This window comes from Arachis hypogaea, chromosome 20 (genome assembly GCF_003086295.3).
Source record: "Arachis hypogaea cultivar Tifrunner chromosome 20, arahy.Tifrunner.gnm2.J5K5, whole genome shotgun sequence".
In the NCBI taxonomy this organism is placed as follows: Eukaryota; Viridiplantae; Streptophyta; class Magnoliopsida; order Fabales; family Fabaceae; genus Arachis; species Arachis hypogaea.
In genome coordinates this window covers 142,370,381-142,384,156 of record NC_092055.1, presented here as the reverse complement: position 1 = coordinate 142,384,156, position 13,776 = coordinate 142,370,381, and the positions used below count along the sequence as shown (strand labels likewise).

General features: G+C 32.7%; 1 protein-coding gene across 1 annotated transcript; it reads right to left on the bottom strand.

The window, feature by feature from the left end:
* Window positions 1–825: 825 nt before the first annotated feature.
* LOC112784812 (beclin-1-like protein) lies at window positions 826–6,576 on the bottom strand. Its single transcript, XM_025828139.2, has 10 exons — window positions 6,175–6,576; window positions 5,661–5,995; window positions 5,257–5,427; window positions 4,437–4,561; window positions 4,189–4,237; window positions 3,862–4,020; window positions 3,446–3,531; window positions 2,729–2,800; window positions 2,330–2,479; window positions 826–1,316 (listed from the first exon to the last, which is right to left on the bottom strand). Exons 1-10 carry the CDS (start codon window positions 6,329–6,331, stop codon window positions 1,088–1,090), a joined length of 1,533 nt encoding a protein of 510 aa, XP_025683924.1. The 5' UTR covers window positions 6,332–6,576; the 3' UTR covers window positions 826–1,087.
* Window positions 6,577–13,776: the final 7,200 nt, after the last annotated feature.

Genomic DNA, 13,776 nt, shown 5'->3' with positions numbered 1-13,776 from the left:
TGTGTATGTGTATTTGTGTAATTGGGTGAAGCAATAATGTGCTATGTTTATATAATAGTGCCAATGGTTCCTTGGAGTTAACGTCCTCTAAACGATTATCATATTTAGTATATAATTCTAAATTCAGAAGACTCCTTTGGCATTAAGAAAAGCAAAAGCAGGTTCAACTGATTAAGGCTAGTTTAATTTTCTCTGAGGAGATTCGTGACAGGTAGTGATGTTTCATGTGATCATGTCATGAAAATGAGGGGGGTTTTCGTCTTTTAGTGTTTGCATGGGGGAACCACTGACAGTAGATGATGTAGGATTCTCTTTTTTTCCATAACATCATAGCATTTTATAAACATTCCTTTAGAAATGTGAATATATATAACTTGAACCCAACATTACTTTTAAGAACTTTTCAATTTTAATATGGAGAGAATGTGAATATATATAACTTGAACCCAACATTACTTTTAAGAACTTTTCAATTTTAATATGGAGAGAGGGTTGGTGTATAGCAGAATTATGAGGGTATATGGTGTTTTACCAGGATATGAGGACTGCGCAAGACAAGTCGGACCGTCCGATTGGAGGTACTGAAAACCCTGGGTCCGATTTGTGTATTGACAGAAAACCCTGGATCCGATTTGTGTACTGGCAAAAAACCTGGGTCCGATTTCAGTATCCATGAAATTCTACTCCACATAAATCGGACCGTTCGATTTGTGTCCCTCTCTCTCTGCAATGAAATCGGACGGTCCGATTTCTTCCTACTAAAACAAAATTAGTGGTGGTGGTGGTGGTGGTAATAATAATAATAATAATAATATGTACACTGAATTTCCAAAGAAATTGGTCTTCCTTTAGATAAAAGTTTATGCTGATGTACCTAAAAGAAAAAGAGCAGTTTATGTTTAACACTGAACTTTGTATAGGAAGAGAAGTTCTATACTTCTATAGCTATTGAATAGATTTCCACATTCAATATCAAATGTTGAATACTTGTCACACCATGGTATTCTAAAAACTAAATATTTCTATGTACACATTTAGGTGTGGTGTCAGCCTAAAACCTAGCTAGCATATGTTCAAGGTTTGAAGATTAAGACTTGTTGGGTTCAGTGCCTCGCTTTGTGTACAAAGAACCTACAGCAGGCACTTCAGAATGTGAAGATACGATTGCTGAAAGAGGTTGAAAGTTGGTGTTCCCAACAAACCAATAGAGAGCCCATTTCAAATTGCAAAGGGTGTACTTGAGAGCTTTTGTCCAGTTTTCCTGCTTATTGAAGCTTTGAGTGATGGAATAGTTTTCCACTTTGTCATTATCAATCCTGCAAATCATCCCAAAAATCTGTCATTTGTTAAATACCACAAACTAACAAGTATACCCAATACTGGAAACAAAAAAAAAAGGCGTGAATCGTCGAAATATGAATAACTGGATGTACGTCATTAAGCCCTCCGTGAAAGAAACGGTGAAGCTTTACATTACAATGAAGCAACTTTTGACCCATGTGAAAGTTTATTCTATTTTGCAACCAACTTTGGGCTCTCCAGTAAAGGAGAAATTTGTTTGGATAAAATTTAATGCAAGAGTCATCGCCCAAATGTAAAGGTCTTGAAAAAGCAAACCTTCAGAGAAATTTCGAAAACTATTATCCGTGAAAAACTCAGCTCACAAACTATTTATAGATAAGCAAAATTTACCAATCACTAAACATGATTTAGAGATCTGATATGAAGGCATGTAAAGAATTGTTCATAAATACCAGTCCACGTCAAAGCACAAACATAGTAAAGCTTAGCTCATTCCCATTCTACAGTCTACTGTCTGTATTTTTGTATTTAATAAAGAAAGGGAAGAGCAGAGATGGAAATCCAGCCTGGATATGCACCAGAAGAGATTATGGACACAGAGCAGGCTTAGTTTGGTTCTTTCCTCTTTGCAGAAAAGACTTGAAGAGCTGTAAATCTCATGCATTTGTTCAAAAGCAACATAAATTCCATCAGCTATGACTAATTAAACAACATGCTCATGGATATCATAAGTTATGCCTTGAGTCACATCACATTACTCTCTCAGAGATCAGCGCAAAATGAACGCCTTGGGTATTATTCCCTCCATAATTCTTCATCAGCATACTTAGCAAAAGGCATGAAATGTAATTCAAAAGGATTTAAATTTGATGACACCAACACCAAATTTCTCTTCATCCAACAATTAAGAGTAATGATGATCTCAATGTGAAACAGTGGAAGGTAAACTTTTAGGCATTTGGTCAGTGTCCAAAGATAAAACTCACTACAATTAATATGTATCAGTATTATATGCGATGGTACTTACTTGTATGGAAGTTTGAAACATTTCTCAGGGGGAATATTATTTTCTTGATCTTTGGACTTGGCAAATTCTGCAAAATCCTTGAGGCATGCCAAAAACAATGTCATTGCTTTGTCATAGCGTGTACTCCAGAACAAGTTCACTGGACCAAACCTGCAAAATCAACCCCATCCAATGATGATTGTTTTGAAACAAATCAACCATGACTGAACTCTGTATATAAATGTATATAACTGAATGCTGGACAATTTGAATTTGCTATCAGCCAGCCAGTTGAATCTGACATCCCTTCAAACATTATACTTCAGATTTTGACTCCACTTAAGACTAAATCAAATGTTATATTCCAAATAAAGACAAATAAAAAACGGCCAAAACAAAAACAACATGTAGCATACTTACAGCTCATAGGTACTGTTGTTGCTATCTGTGATACGAGGGTAGCTGCCCATAGGAATTATTTTTATCCGATATCTAAAGATCGATGGATTAAGGATATCAAATGCCCAATGAGATGTGTAAACATTTAGGACAAAGTTTCAGTTAGCCATAAAAATTCAACACAATTAAAAACCTACAAATATACCATAAATACAAAAGATACAAATAAAAAATCCTAATTCTAATTAAACTGTTATCAGCAACCTAGACTATCTGCCACCAAATATTTGTAGACATTATCTCAAGAAATTTATCCCCAAAATTAAAAAATAATTAGAGGGGAAAAAGTGTAGACAATAGTGTCCATGTAATGCAATACAGCAAAAGAGGATAACAGTACTTAATGAAGTTTAGCTTGCCTTCCGACAAGATTTTAACAATTAAATACATATGACCTTAGCTTGAATTCCAAGATCTTAAATTAAATGCATATGCCCATGAAGCAGAAGTATGCTTCCAAAATCATTATTTGTGATATTTTCTTCATAACAGCTGTAAGAAGAACATAATTTGAACAAGCACTTTTTTTTTAATCTATGAATAAGGATTTGATAAGTCATGCATTAAGAATTCCCAATCACATGTTTGGAACTGGATTCACCAAGACCCAGAAGAAGTTCAACTACATTAAAAATAACTAGAAAAAAGATAGTCCTATTTGCATAATGAAATGGATACTGAAACTTTGGTCGAAAATACTGGCACATTGTATGGAGGAGAAGGCAAGCTTGGCCCCATGCAGCATTTATCTCATCCCATTCAACCTATGCAAATAGTAAATATCATGTGAAAAGATTGAATCCTCAATTTGCAAGAACTAATATTTAAGATAACAGGAATGAAGAACTGCAAAATTTAGCATTCAGAAGAAGCAGATCCTTCAGACCACAATCCAGAATGAAAATTGGGCAAAGCATGAAACAAATAAATAGTATTGCAACTCAAACTGATGACTGTGTATTCAATATTATTCATATAGCATGGTAGCTTGTCAATTACTCTAAATGTCAAAGATGCAAATCAAGAAACAAAGACGATGCACATTAGGGTCAACAACATATTAAAACAAGAAACACAACATGATTGCATCTTACTGGAATTTTGGGGAGCCTTCCAAGTCGAAAATTGTTGATGGTTCCAAATTCTCCATCATGTGAAATGGGGAAGGCATCATTAAGCACATTGGTTTTCTTCAACAATTCTAAATGTGCTTGTGAAACTTCAATCTTGGCCAAAATGGCATCTCTCTCCTCCTGTTTATTTAACTATTCTTGCTCAGTGCTCAGACATCAAAGTCACTAAATAAAAGCAATAAACAGAGATGCTCTAATTAAATTGCTAGAATAAATTTTTCCATGGACCATGGTAGATATTATGTGGGTATTCAACTAAGGCAGGAAAAAAAAAAAATACTGACAAACCTGATAAGAAGTTAATTGAAACTGAAAATTATTAAACTCATGCCAGTACCTGTTACAATTTCAGACACATGAAATCAGAGATTGAAATCAAGCATCCAAAAGTTTCAGAGAACAAGAAATAAAGATCACTCCACATTTGTAGCAAATATTCTTTTAGGATCAAAGAATCAAGGATCTATGAAGCATCTTGAACTATGTTGTCATTTTATTAAAAAATATCACGTTGTAAGGAACATGGAAACCTATACCGTTCCTCCAATTCCTTAAAGCGGCTTGACTTTAACTCTAGTTCCCTTAGTTCAGCTTTTACTTCAGCATTCTGCTTCTCAGATTCTTCAATGGCGGCTTCAAGCCTCCTTTCTTCTTCCTCAATCTTGAATTACATTCAGTAATAAATCACTAATTCAGCTTGGTAAAAAAATTAAATGGCATCCTAAACAAAATGATGTAACCATAACAGAATTTCTCAAGGTAAAAACAACTCATATATCAATTCCATATGTCCACAGCAAAGAATGATTTGAAATTAAAGCTGCTGCAAAACAATCATTTCCACTTAGAGATGGAAACAAATAGCATATATCTCATAGATATTAGAAAATGTTTACATTAATTTCTAGATATGTAGTACATATAAGTGGCATTATAAAATTCTGATAAAGTTAATATGCAAGATCAGATTACCTCGGGATTGGGGTAGAATTGGAAGCTTTAACAAAATTCAAGATAACATAGAACAATATCCAAGTGAACTTCCTAGAACTTATTATTGTTGCAAGTTGCAACATCAAGTGTACTATCATATTAAAGATTTGCAATTTTATTAATTATGGTGTGATATCACCCCTTTTGCATGGAACCATGGCAAGATAAATTATAAACGATGACAAATTGCAATGCGAGTTTACTGTACAATCAACCAATATATCATGCAAACATGCACTGGCAGCAATTATTGTTTATTAATCGATTTATCTCTACAGTTATTACCACTAAATACTAACAGTTTGCATGATCAAGAAATAGTAAACTAACTAACACAATGGAGATAGTGAACCTGATGAGCACCTTCAATTTCTCCTTGAGAAAGTCAGCCTCACTGAGGACATCTCTAGTTTCTCCCTCCAAACGTTTAAGACAGGCCTCATATGCTTCAATGTCCCTGTTGACATCTTCAACCTCCTTATCAAGCTTATCAGACAATACCCTCATGCAGTCAAGGCATAAAGGCTGCTCAACCTGAGATGGAACAATTTAATTGCTTCAAAAATCAATAATAGAAATCGATTTTATTCTATTGTATTCAAGTATCATAACCAAATTGATTCCTTTCAATTTCGATAAGATTTCAAAGACAAAGCAATAAAATCAAACAATAGCATTCGTAACATAAGAAGTGATTCACAGCTCAAATCATCAAATCCTACTTTTGCATATTTCAAACACTACCTATAGGTTTCTTCAATCAATACCTGTGTCTGCGTCGTGGCAATATCAAATGCACGAGTCAGGACAGTAATAGTTGAGTTAAACCCCGAATTATGAGGCTGCAAATGGCCATTGTGATCAGACCCGCTGGGAACCACGTGGCTCCCACTGCCATCAGAGGCAGACTCTGACTTGTACACAACAACAAAAGACTCCTCCATAGCCTTTCCTGGCTGCGAAGCAGCGGCAGCATCAGGCTGACTGTTCGCACCGGAGCGAGGACGAGGAGGTTTCTGCTTCGGCAACACAACATACGAATTATCCATCTTAGTCGTACTTAGCACACTACTGGCAACATGAATTGATGATCCTTGCATCCCTTTATCAGGCATAAACCATCGCAAGTAAGCATATCACAGCATGTTCCAATTTACAGATTTATTAATGCAATCAATTAAATCAACGAATGGTGAAAAATTAACAAAAGAATTTAATAATCTCTTAAATGATATAATATATAGGGCGTAAGGGAAGGGAAGGGAAGAAACCCTAACTGACCGGAGCGAGAGGGGTCGGAGAAGAACTTGTCGGCGTAGGAATCCACGCCGACGATGCAGAGAGGGTTGCGACAGTTCTGACAAACCCATCGTGGCACATTCGGGTCCACCGGGAAGCTCCGATTCCGAGTCCTATCGGTCATCGCATCCTTCTTCATGATACTTCTCTAAACCAGCTCCAAACAGTTTTTGACGATAGCAGCGGCGGGAGCAGACGAACCTGCGGTGGCGAGCGGAGGCGGAGGCGGAGGAGACAGATGCACGAGTCCTTGGCTACTACTAACCTGACAATTCTTCTTTCCGTCGTAGTTGTTTTCTCCTTCTCCTTTTGAAACGGTGTCGTTTAGAGATTCTGGTTAGGAAACAACGGATGCGGGGAAAAAGTTGAGAGTTCCGGTTCAAGAGGTTCACCAATACCTGGTTCAAACTTTAAAAGTCTTCAGTCATAGTTCGACTGGTTGGACCATTGGGCTCGGTCCAATTTTCAAAACCATAAATTTTTTAATTGAATTTGTAATTTTGTATACTTTTTTAATTTGGGTTTAGTTAAAGGGAAAGGAGATTTAAACGGTATAAATCCTATAGTCACAAAAAAAAAAAAACGGTATAAATCCTATGTAAAGTATAAAGTAAGGGTATGGGTATATTAGTAAATTCACACATTATAATTTTTTAATATTTACTGTTAATAAGAATTTAATTACAAAATTAACAATGTATAAATTATAAAGACTTAATTGAAAAGAAAAAAAATATAAAAACTTAATTATAAATTTGATAAAAATTATAAAGATTGACAGATTAATTTAACCTTAAATTTATAATCACGTCTTTATTGTTTTCAAAAAATATTTAATTTAACAAAACATGTTGAGACATATTCATTAGTATTGAGACATATTCATTAGTAGTATGACACGAATAAAAATATTTTTGTAACATTTGTTATTAAAAACGATTTATTTATAAATTTAAAACTAGCGTAGGAATTTAGTTAAAAGTTTTTAAAATAGAATAATTTAATCATAATTTTTTAGACAATAATTAAAAACTTATTATTTTTTGATAATGTAACAATACACAATTAGTTGTTTGTGCAAAATTTTTTTTATATCTACTATGTATGAAAATATTCATTTCTAAAAATGTCTTCCAAAGATTTAGATGCATATAAAAGATCAACATAACATAAAAAGCTCTAAAAAATATAAAGATTGTGACAAAATTATCAAATATTATATATGTATTTTTAAAAAATATTTTAAGAATATAATTTTAATAGATTTTTAGCTATAATTAGAAAAATAACATATATATATTTATACCAAATATTTTATAATCAATTTAGTAGTTAACTTTTCATATACCCTCGGCATTTTTATGAATCATACCATCACCAAAATGACAAATATAACCTAATATATTATTAAAGCAAGAGCATAATTCATATAATATGAAAGGTACAAAACTTGCCTGCCCAAAAATATATATCTTGAGGGTGCCTTTCTAAAAAATCAGATAGTGAAATATTGTTATAGATGTCTCATATCTATCATATTGAAAATATAATGAAAAATATTTTGTGTCGGGTGTATATCAATGATCATTATATGACGATGACATATACCTATACTTGCAGGTCGTTACTTTCTTTTTTAAAATATCTACATTTAAGTTAGTTCAAAGCAACACTCAATTAAATCATGATACATCAGAGTGATTTTGAGCAAATAAAAAAAGCTCTTTTTAAAAAAAAAAAAAAAAACTTAGGCCCAAAGGAAACAAAAACTACAAATCCGTGTGTTTTAGAATACGGGTCGGGTTGGATTTGGAGCTTTGCTCTCTTTGGATCTGGGCCGGCTTGGCGGTCCGGGTCTTGGCCAAAAAAAAAAAGAAAAGAAAAGTATATATAAAAACACGTCCAGCAACGGAGGCCTTGGATCAATGGCAACATCACCTATCTCGTTGGGAGTTGCACTCAGGTTCGAATTCTCAGTGAAGAATATAGAACTTATGTTATTGTGTAACTTAGGACTGTGAATTGTCTAATCCATTGACTAAAAAAAAAGACACATCCAAAAAAAAGTACATTTAAAGAATTCTAATGCTTTAAGTTAACAAGAATTTAAATAATAAATATAAAATGAATTAAGAAATATTTAAACTGATAGAATATTTATACTTCTATAGAAAAAAATGACAATTTAATCATCTGTAATGATGATCTTATCTAAAAAAATTGTAGATAATTTATTTTCTTACAATATAAAAAATTAGTTTACGTTTAGTTGGTTATTACTCTCTAGATAATAACCGACCGGATCTCGCTAGGAAGACAATGGACTATTTGTACAATGTATACAATGGGCTATTGAGTTACAAAATGAACATTTCTCATACTATCTAAAACAACCATCCGAGTACTAGCGATAATAAACATCTCCCCAAAAGCTTAAACTGATTTTGGAGTTCACCAAGAATCGAACTCTTGACCTTTTGGATCTAGCGTTCTAATACCATGTTATGATACTACTCATTCCAAAAACTTCAGCTAATAGAAAAAAGTAACACTAATGATTATATCTCTAATACTCCCTAAACCTCTATTATACACATTGTATAAATATTTCATTGACTCCTCATACTTTTTCTAATCGATATAGTGGGAGAGAACTGTGACTTGTTTTCCAAGTCGGATCGGATTCGAATCACTAAATCCGAACCCTTCTTTATCTGAGTAGGTTGACCCGCGTGTCACAGCTTACTTATAATTCTAACTAAGACTAATAAATTTTGAGTGTAGCTCACTTAGAATAGAAAGATCTCACTTTAAATTTTGTAAATGTTATTTGGGTTAGGATATAAATATATATTCTTTTAAAAAATAAAAAACAAGATTTGAATATATATTATCTTAATACTAATATTTTCTTAACAATCAGTAATATACCTCCTCTTTATTTTATTAATTAAAAAGTAATTTCAATATATAATTAATTAATAATAATCATATTTGCACCTACGTGTAAAAAATATGTAGTGGTGATCTAATAATAATTATTACACTTTCCTCTTTTCTTTGACCAACCATCAATTGGGGAGTTTTTTTTGCTCCTGTATTTTCTTAACAAATTTATTAGGTAACTAACTGAGAATATAATCAACTGTAACCAACTAATAGAAAAATAAGTACATTAAAAAAAACAAAAAAAATGAATTGTGCCATATTTTAAATTTTTTTTTAATATATGTAATTTTAAATTATCATCAGAAACATCTAAAATCAATTAAAAATAAATATCTAAAATTATTATAAAACGAATATCTAAAACCTAATAAAAAGAAATATTTAAAACATAACAAAAAAAACATCCAAAATCTAATAAAAAGAAGATCTAAAATCAATTTAAAAAATTTAAAACCTAACAAAACGACATATCCAAAAATATTGAAAAAAATCTGAAAATTAATAAAAGAAACATCCAAAAGTCTAAAAAAAAGAACCATCCAAAACATAAAAAAAACGTCGAAAACATATAAAAAAAACACATCTAAGATCCAAAAGATAAAAAAAATCCAAAACTAGTTATATAAATTATCCAGGGAATAAGTACTTTTTTCGTCCCTAAGGTTTGAGGTCAAAATCAAAATTGTCCCCGACCTTTTTTTCTTATTAAAATCATCCCAAACATTACAAAACATTATAAAATCGTTCTTTTCTACTTCAATTATATTTTTTGACCAAATTATCCTTCATTATTAATAAAAATAATATTAAAAAAAAAAAAGAGAAAAACCCCACCCCACCCACTCCCCAGCATCTTTTCGGTCTCTCCCCCCACCCCTCCCCCAATCCCCTTCTTTCTACTCTTCACCATCACCCTCTTCTTCTCACCTTCGCCGCGGCAATTACCATTGCCGGAGGACACCCACCCCTCCTCCCCTTCCAGCTTCTCACTCTTCTTCATTTTATCAGGCAGACAGAACATAGCAAAAGTAGAAGCAAAAAATTAAATTAACAGCAATATAGCCATCACCTCTTCCCCTTTGCACCTCCTCACTCTCCCTTTCCTCACCACCATCATCACTGCCACCATGCAATTACTATAATCAGAAGCAATTACTAATTTACTATAATCAGAAGCAGTATCACCAATAATAAATTAACAACAACAATTGTGAAGGGTGAATCAACAATGGTGAAGCAACAACAAAAGCAAAAATAGAAGCAAAAGTAGAAGCAGAAGGCATAAAGCAAAAGCAGAAAAGCAGAAGCAACAACAGGGCTCGATGGCGACGGGACCTCACTTCAGCGGCGGCGACGGGACAGGGCTCGGTTTCTTCCTTGGGAGGTGCCGAACCCGCGGACAACCGCCATTGATGACGATGTGAGGAGCAGAGCTGCCGTCGGTGATTTCGCGGCACGGAAGGGAGAAGTGCGTGACTAATCCACCACCACTCCTGGTGGCGGTCTTCCCTTGGAATCGAGACGGAGGACAAAGCGGCGAGGGCTTGCAGGGGCAAGTGGCGGCTTCGAGAAGAGGCAGGTAGAACTCGAACAGCGAACAACGGAGGGTCGGGAGCTGGACGGCAGCGGCGGTACCTCCATGCAAGCTTGCGACGGTCGGTGGCTGCGGGTTGGACGCAGGGGCGGCAGCGGGTGCACCTCCAAGGCAGCCCAAACGACGGCATGACCTCCCCTTTCTTTTTCCCTGTCCCCCACCCTCTGCGTGATTCCCCTTCCCCTTCCCCTTTGTTTTCTTTCTTTTTTTTTATTTTTTATTTTATTTTATAATTTTATAATTTTTTATATTTAATAAGAATAATTTGGTAAAAAAAATAAAATTGAAGTAGAAAAGGACGATTTTATAACATTTTGTAACGTTGAAGATGATTTTAATAACAAAAAAAGGTCAGAGACGATTTTGATTTTGATCTCAAACCTTAGGGACGAAAAAAGTACTTATCCCATTATCCAACACCTAGGAGGAGGAGAAGTAAGAAGAAGTGAGTGACGACTGGTGCAGGATGATGGGCGGTGCGGTAGGGCAGTGTGCAACGGAAAAGAAAAAGAAGATGACGTGTGTGGCGATTGGTGCCCAGATGATGGTGGCGCAGTGGGCACGATGCGCGACGGACTGTTGCGCAGGCAATAGGTGACACGGTGGACACAGCACACAACGGACTGGTGTGTGCCACTGCGACGGCCACAGACCAATGCACGAAGATGGGCGGCGTGGCACACGAGTACACGACTAACGATGATGGGTAGTACAGTGCTACAGTGCAGATTTAATGAAGAAGAAGAAGAGAGGAAAGAAGTAGAAGAAGAGGAGGAAGAAAATGATAAATGTACGCACTACAAAAATAATGATTGGTGCATTTTTTAAAATTTAAAAAATTAACTTAAGTCCACTCCACTTAGTTAGTTATCTATACTTTTTTTTTTCTTGATATTTCTCAAACATTGAAAGATAAAATTACAAACAACTTTTCTATCATGTAGCTAATTATTTTTGACAAAGAAAAACTCGAAAAGAAATTAAAAGAAGGTGTAGTTTGATTTTTTTCGTGTTATTTCTCGTTGTCCTTCTCTTTCTTCTTTTATAATGGCTATGGGATAAAATTAAAATTTTGAAAATGAACTAACGAAAATAAAATCATAAAAATTAATTTGATTAAATATTTATTTAAATACAATAAAATAATATATTATATATAAAATTTATAATTTTAAAATATTTTTTATTTTATCAACTCTTTAATTAATTAATCATAAAAATTAGTTAAACAGATCTGTTTCGTTTAATCTTTATAAAATAATAATAATAATAATATTTTTTTGATAAATAAACACCATCTTTTAAACACCGTAACATTTACCTAATAATAATAATAATAATACATGAAACCGAAGAATTTTTGCCACAAACTTGCAAACTGATGCATGTGCGGTTTGCTCACCACCACATAAAAACATGTTCAAATCTATGTCACTTTCATGGTTCAAACATCATAGTTAGTTCTCTAGGTGTATGTCCTTGTGAATAATGACGGATAAGTAGAAATTTATTTTAGCCTAAACAACAAACACAGTTTTGTATACTACAGTTGAAATCTAAAAGCATATTAAGTTTCAACTTTTAAGTAACTAATAAAAATGGATTTAATTTGTATATATTTTAATTTTGTCACATTGTATATTATAAAAAGGATTCATATGATTGTCACTTCTTCCATTTTAATAATGTTACTCCCGTATATACTAAGCAGCTGTATCAGAAACCATAACATGTATCATCTTGATCCATAAACTTGTTATTATTACACGTATTGAATTAAAATAATTATATTAAGTATACACTAAAATCAATTAATATACATTGAGATATAAAATATACACTAAAAATAAATTAAATTATATATACTTATATATAAATAATTTTAATATGTAAATAGTATTTTTAAAATTAAAAAGATAAATTCTTAGACATATTAATACAATTATTCAGAATGACGGAGCTTAATTTTAATTTTAGCCAATAATTTTAGAATATATATTTAACAAAATTTCTTCTTAATGTATTGGCGATTGGAACAGGACATATTTAATGTGTCTTCATTTTTTCACCTTCAACTTATGAGAATAGACTTCGATCATACGTGAATAAATTTCACCCTTTCCACCAACTCAGATCGAGTTATAATTTATGAACCTTACCTATAAGTCGCCGTTGATATTTTTACTTCAAGGTCCATTCTCATAAGTTGAAGGTAAAAAATTGAAGACACATTAAACATGTCCTGTTCCAATCGTCAATACATTAAGAAAATTTGTTATTAAATACATATTCTAAAATTATTGACTAAAGTTAAAATTAAACTCTATCATTCTAAATAATTAAAAAAAACATAAATAACACAGCATGAATATTGAGTAATTAATTGAAGAACAAACAATAATTACTAATAATAATAATATAAACAATAAACCGAGAAGTTTTCAATAATACATGAAAACAATGGAGAAAGAAGGTGTCAAACGTGACGAACAAGTGTTCTATTGAGTGAAGACCGAAGAATGCTGTTATGTAACGCCTTTGAATATCATTATTATAAGTGAAATTTATAACTTAAAATATTGTAGTTCGACTCCTAACGACAACAATTTTTAAGTTATTTTCTGAGACATTCACATGCATGTTTCCGGTTCGAATTTAATCAAAATTGAGAAATTGACCGAATCATTTATTTAATTACTATATATATTATTAAAAAAATGATATTTGTACTATTTTTCCCATATGTTTTCTTGTATACTTTTTTATGGTATAAAAAATAGTTTTTCATATTCTTTTAGTTTTTATTAATTATTTTTAATATCAAAAGTAAAAATTGTAAAATAAAAAGGTGTAACTGTAAACAAAGGTGATACATATAACATTATTCCTCATGTATAAAATATTAAAAATGACAGTTACAAAATCATATATATATTTTTTATGGTTTACGGTATCTTTTAACTCGACAGGTAAATGATAAAAAATTTGTTGCGAATCTGAGTTTCATTTACGGATTGTTGCACATACAAGGTGGGATTTGA

Coding starts and splice junctions, on each gene's coding strand:
- LOC112784812 (XM_025828139.2), bottom strand. CDS start 6,331: ATGAAGAAGGATGCGATGACCGATAGGACTCGGAATCGGAGCTTCCCG. Junction 5,428..5,660: donor TTGCCACGACGCAGACACAG/GTATTGATTGAA, acceptor GTTCCATCTCAG/GTTGAGCAGCCTTTATGCCT. Junction 2,801..3,445: donor TATTTTCGACCAAAGTTTCA/GTATCCATTTCA, acceptor ATCGATCTTTAG/ATATCGGATAAAAATAATTC.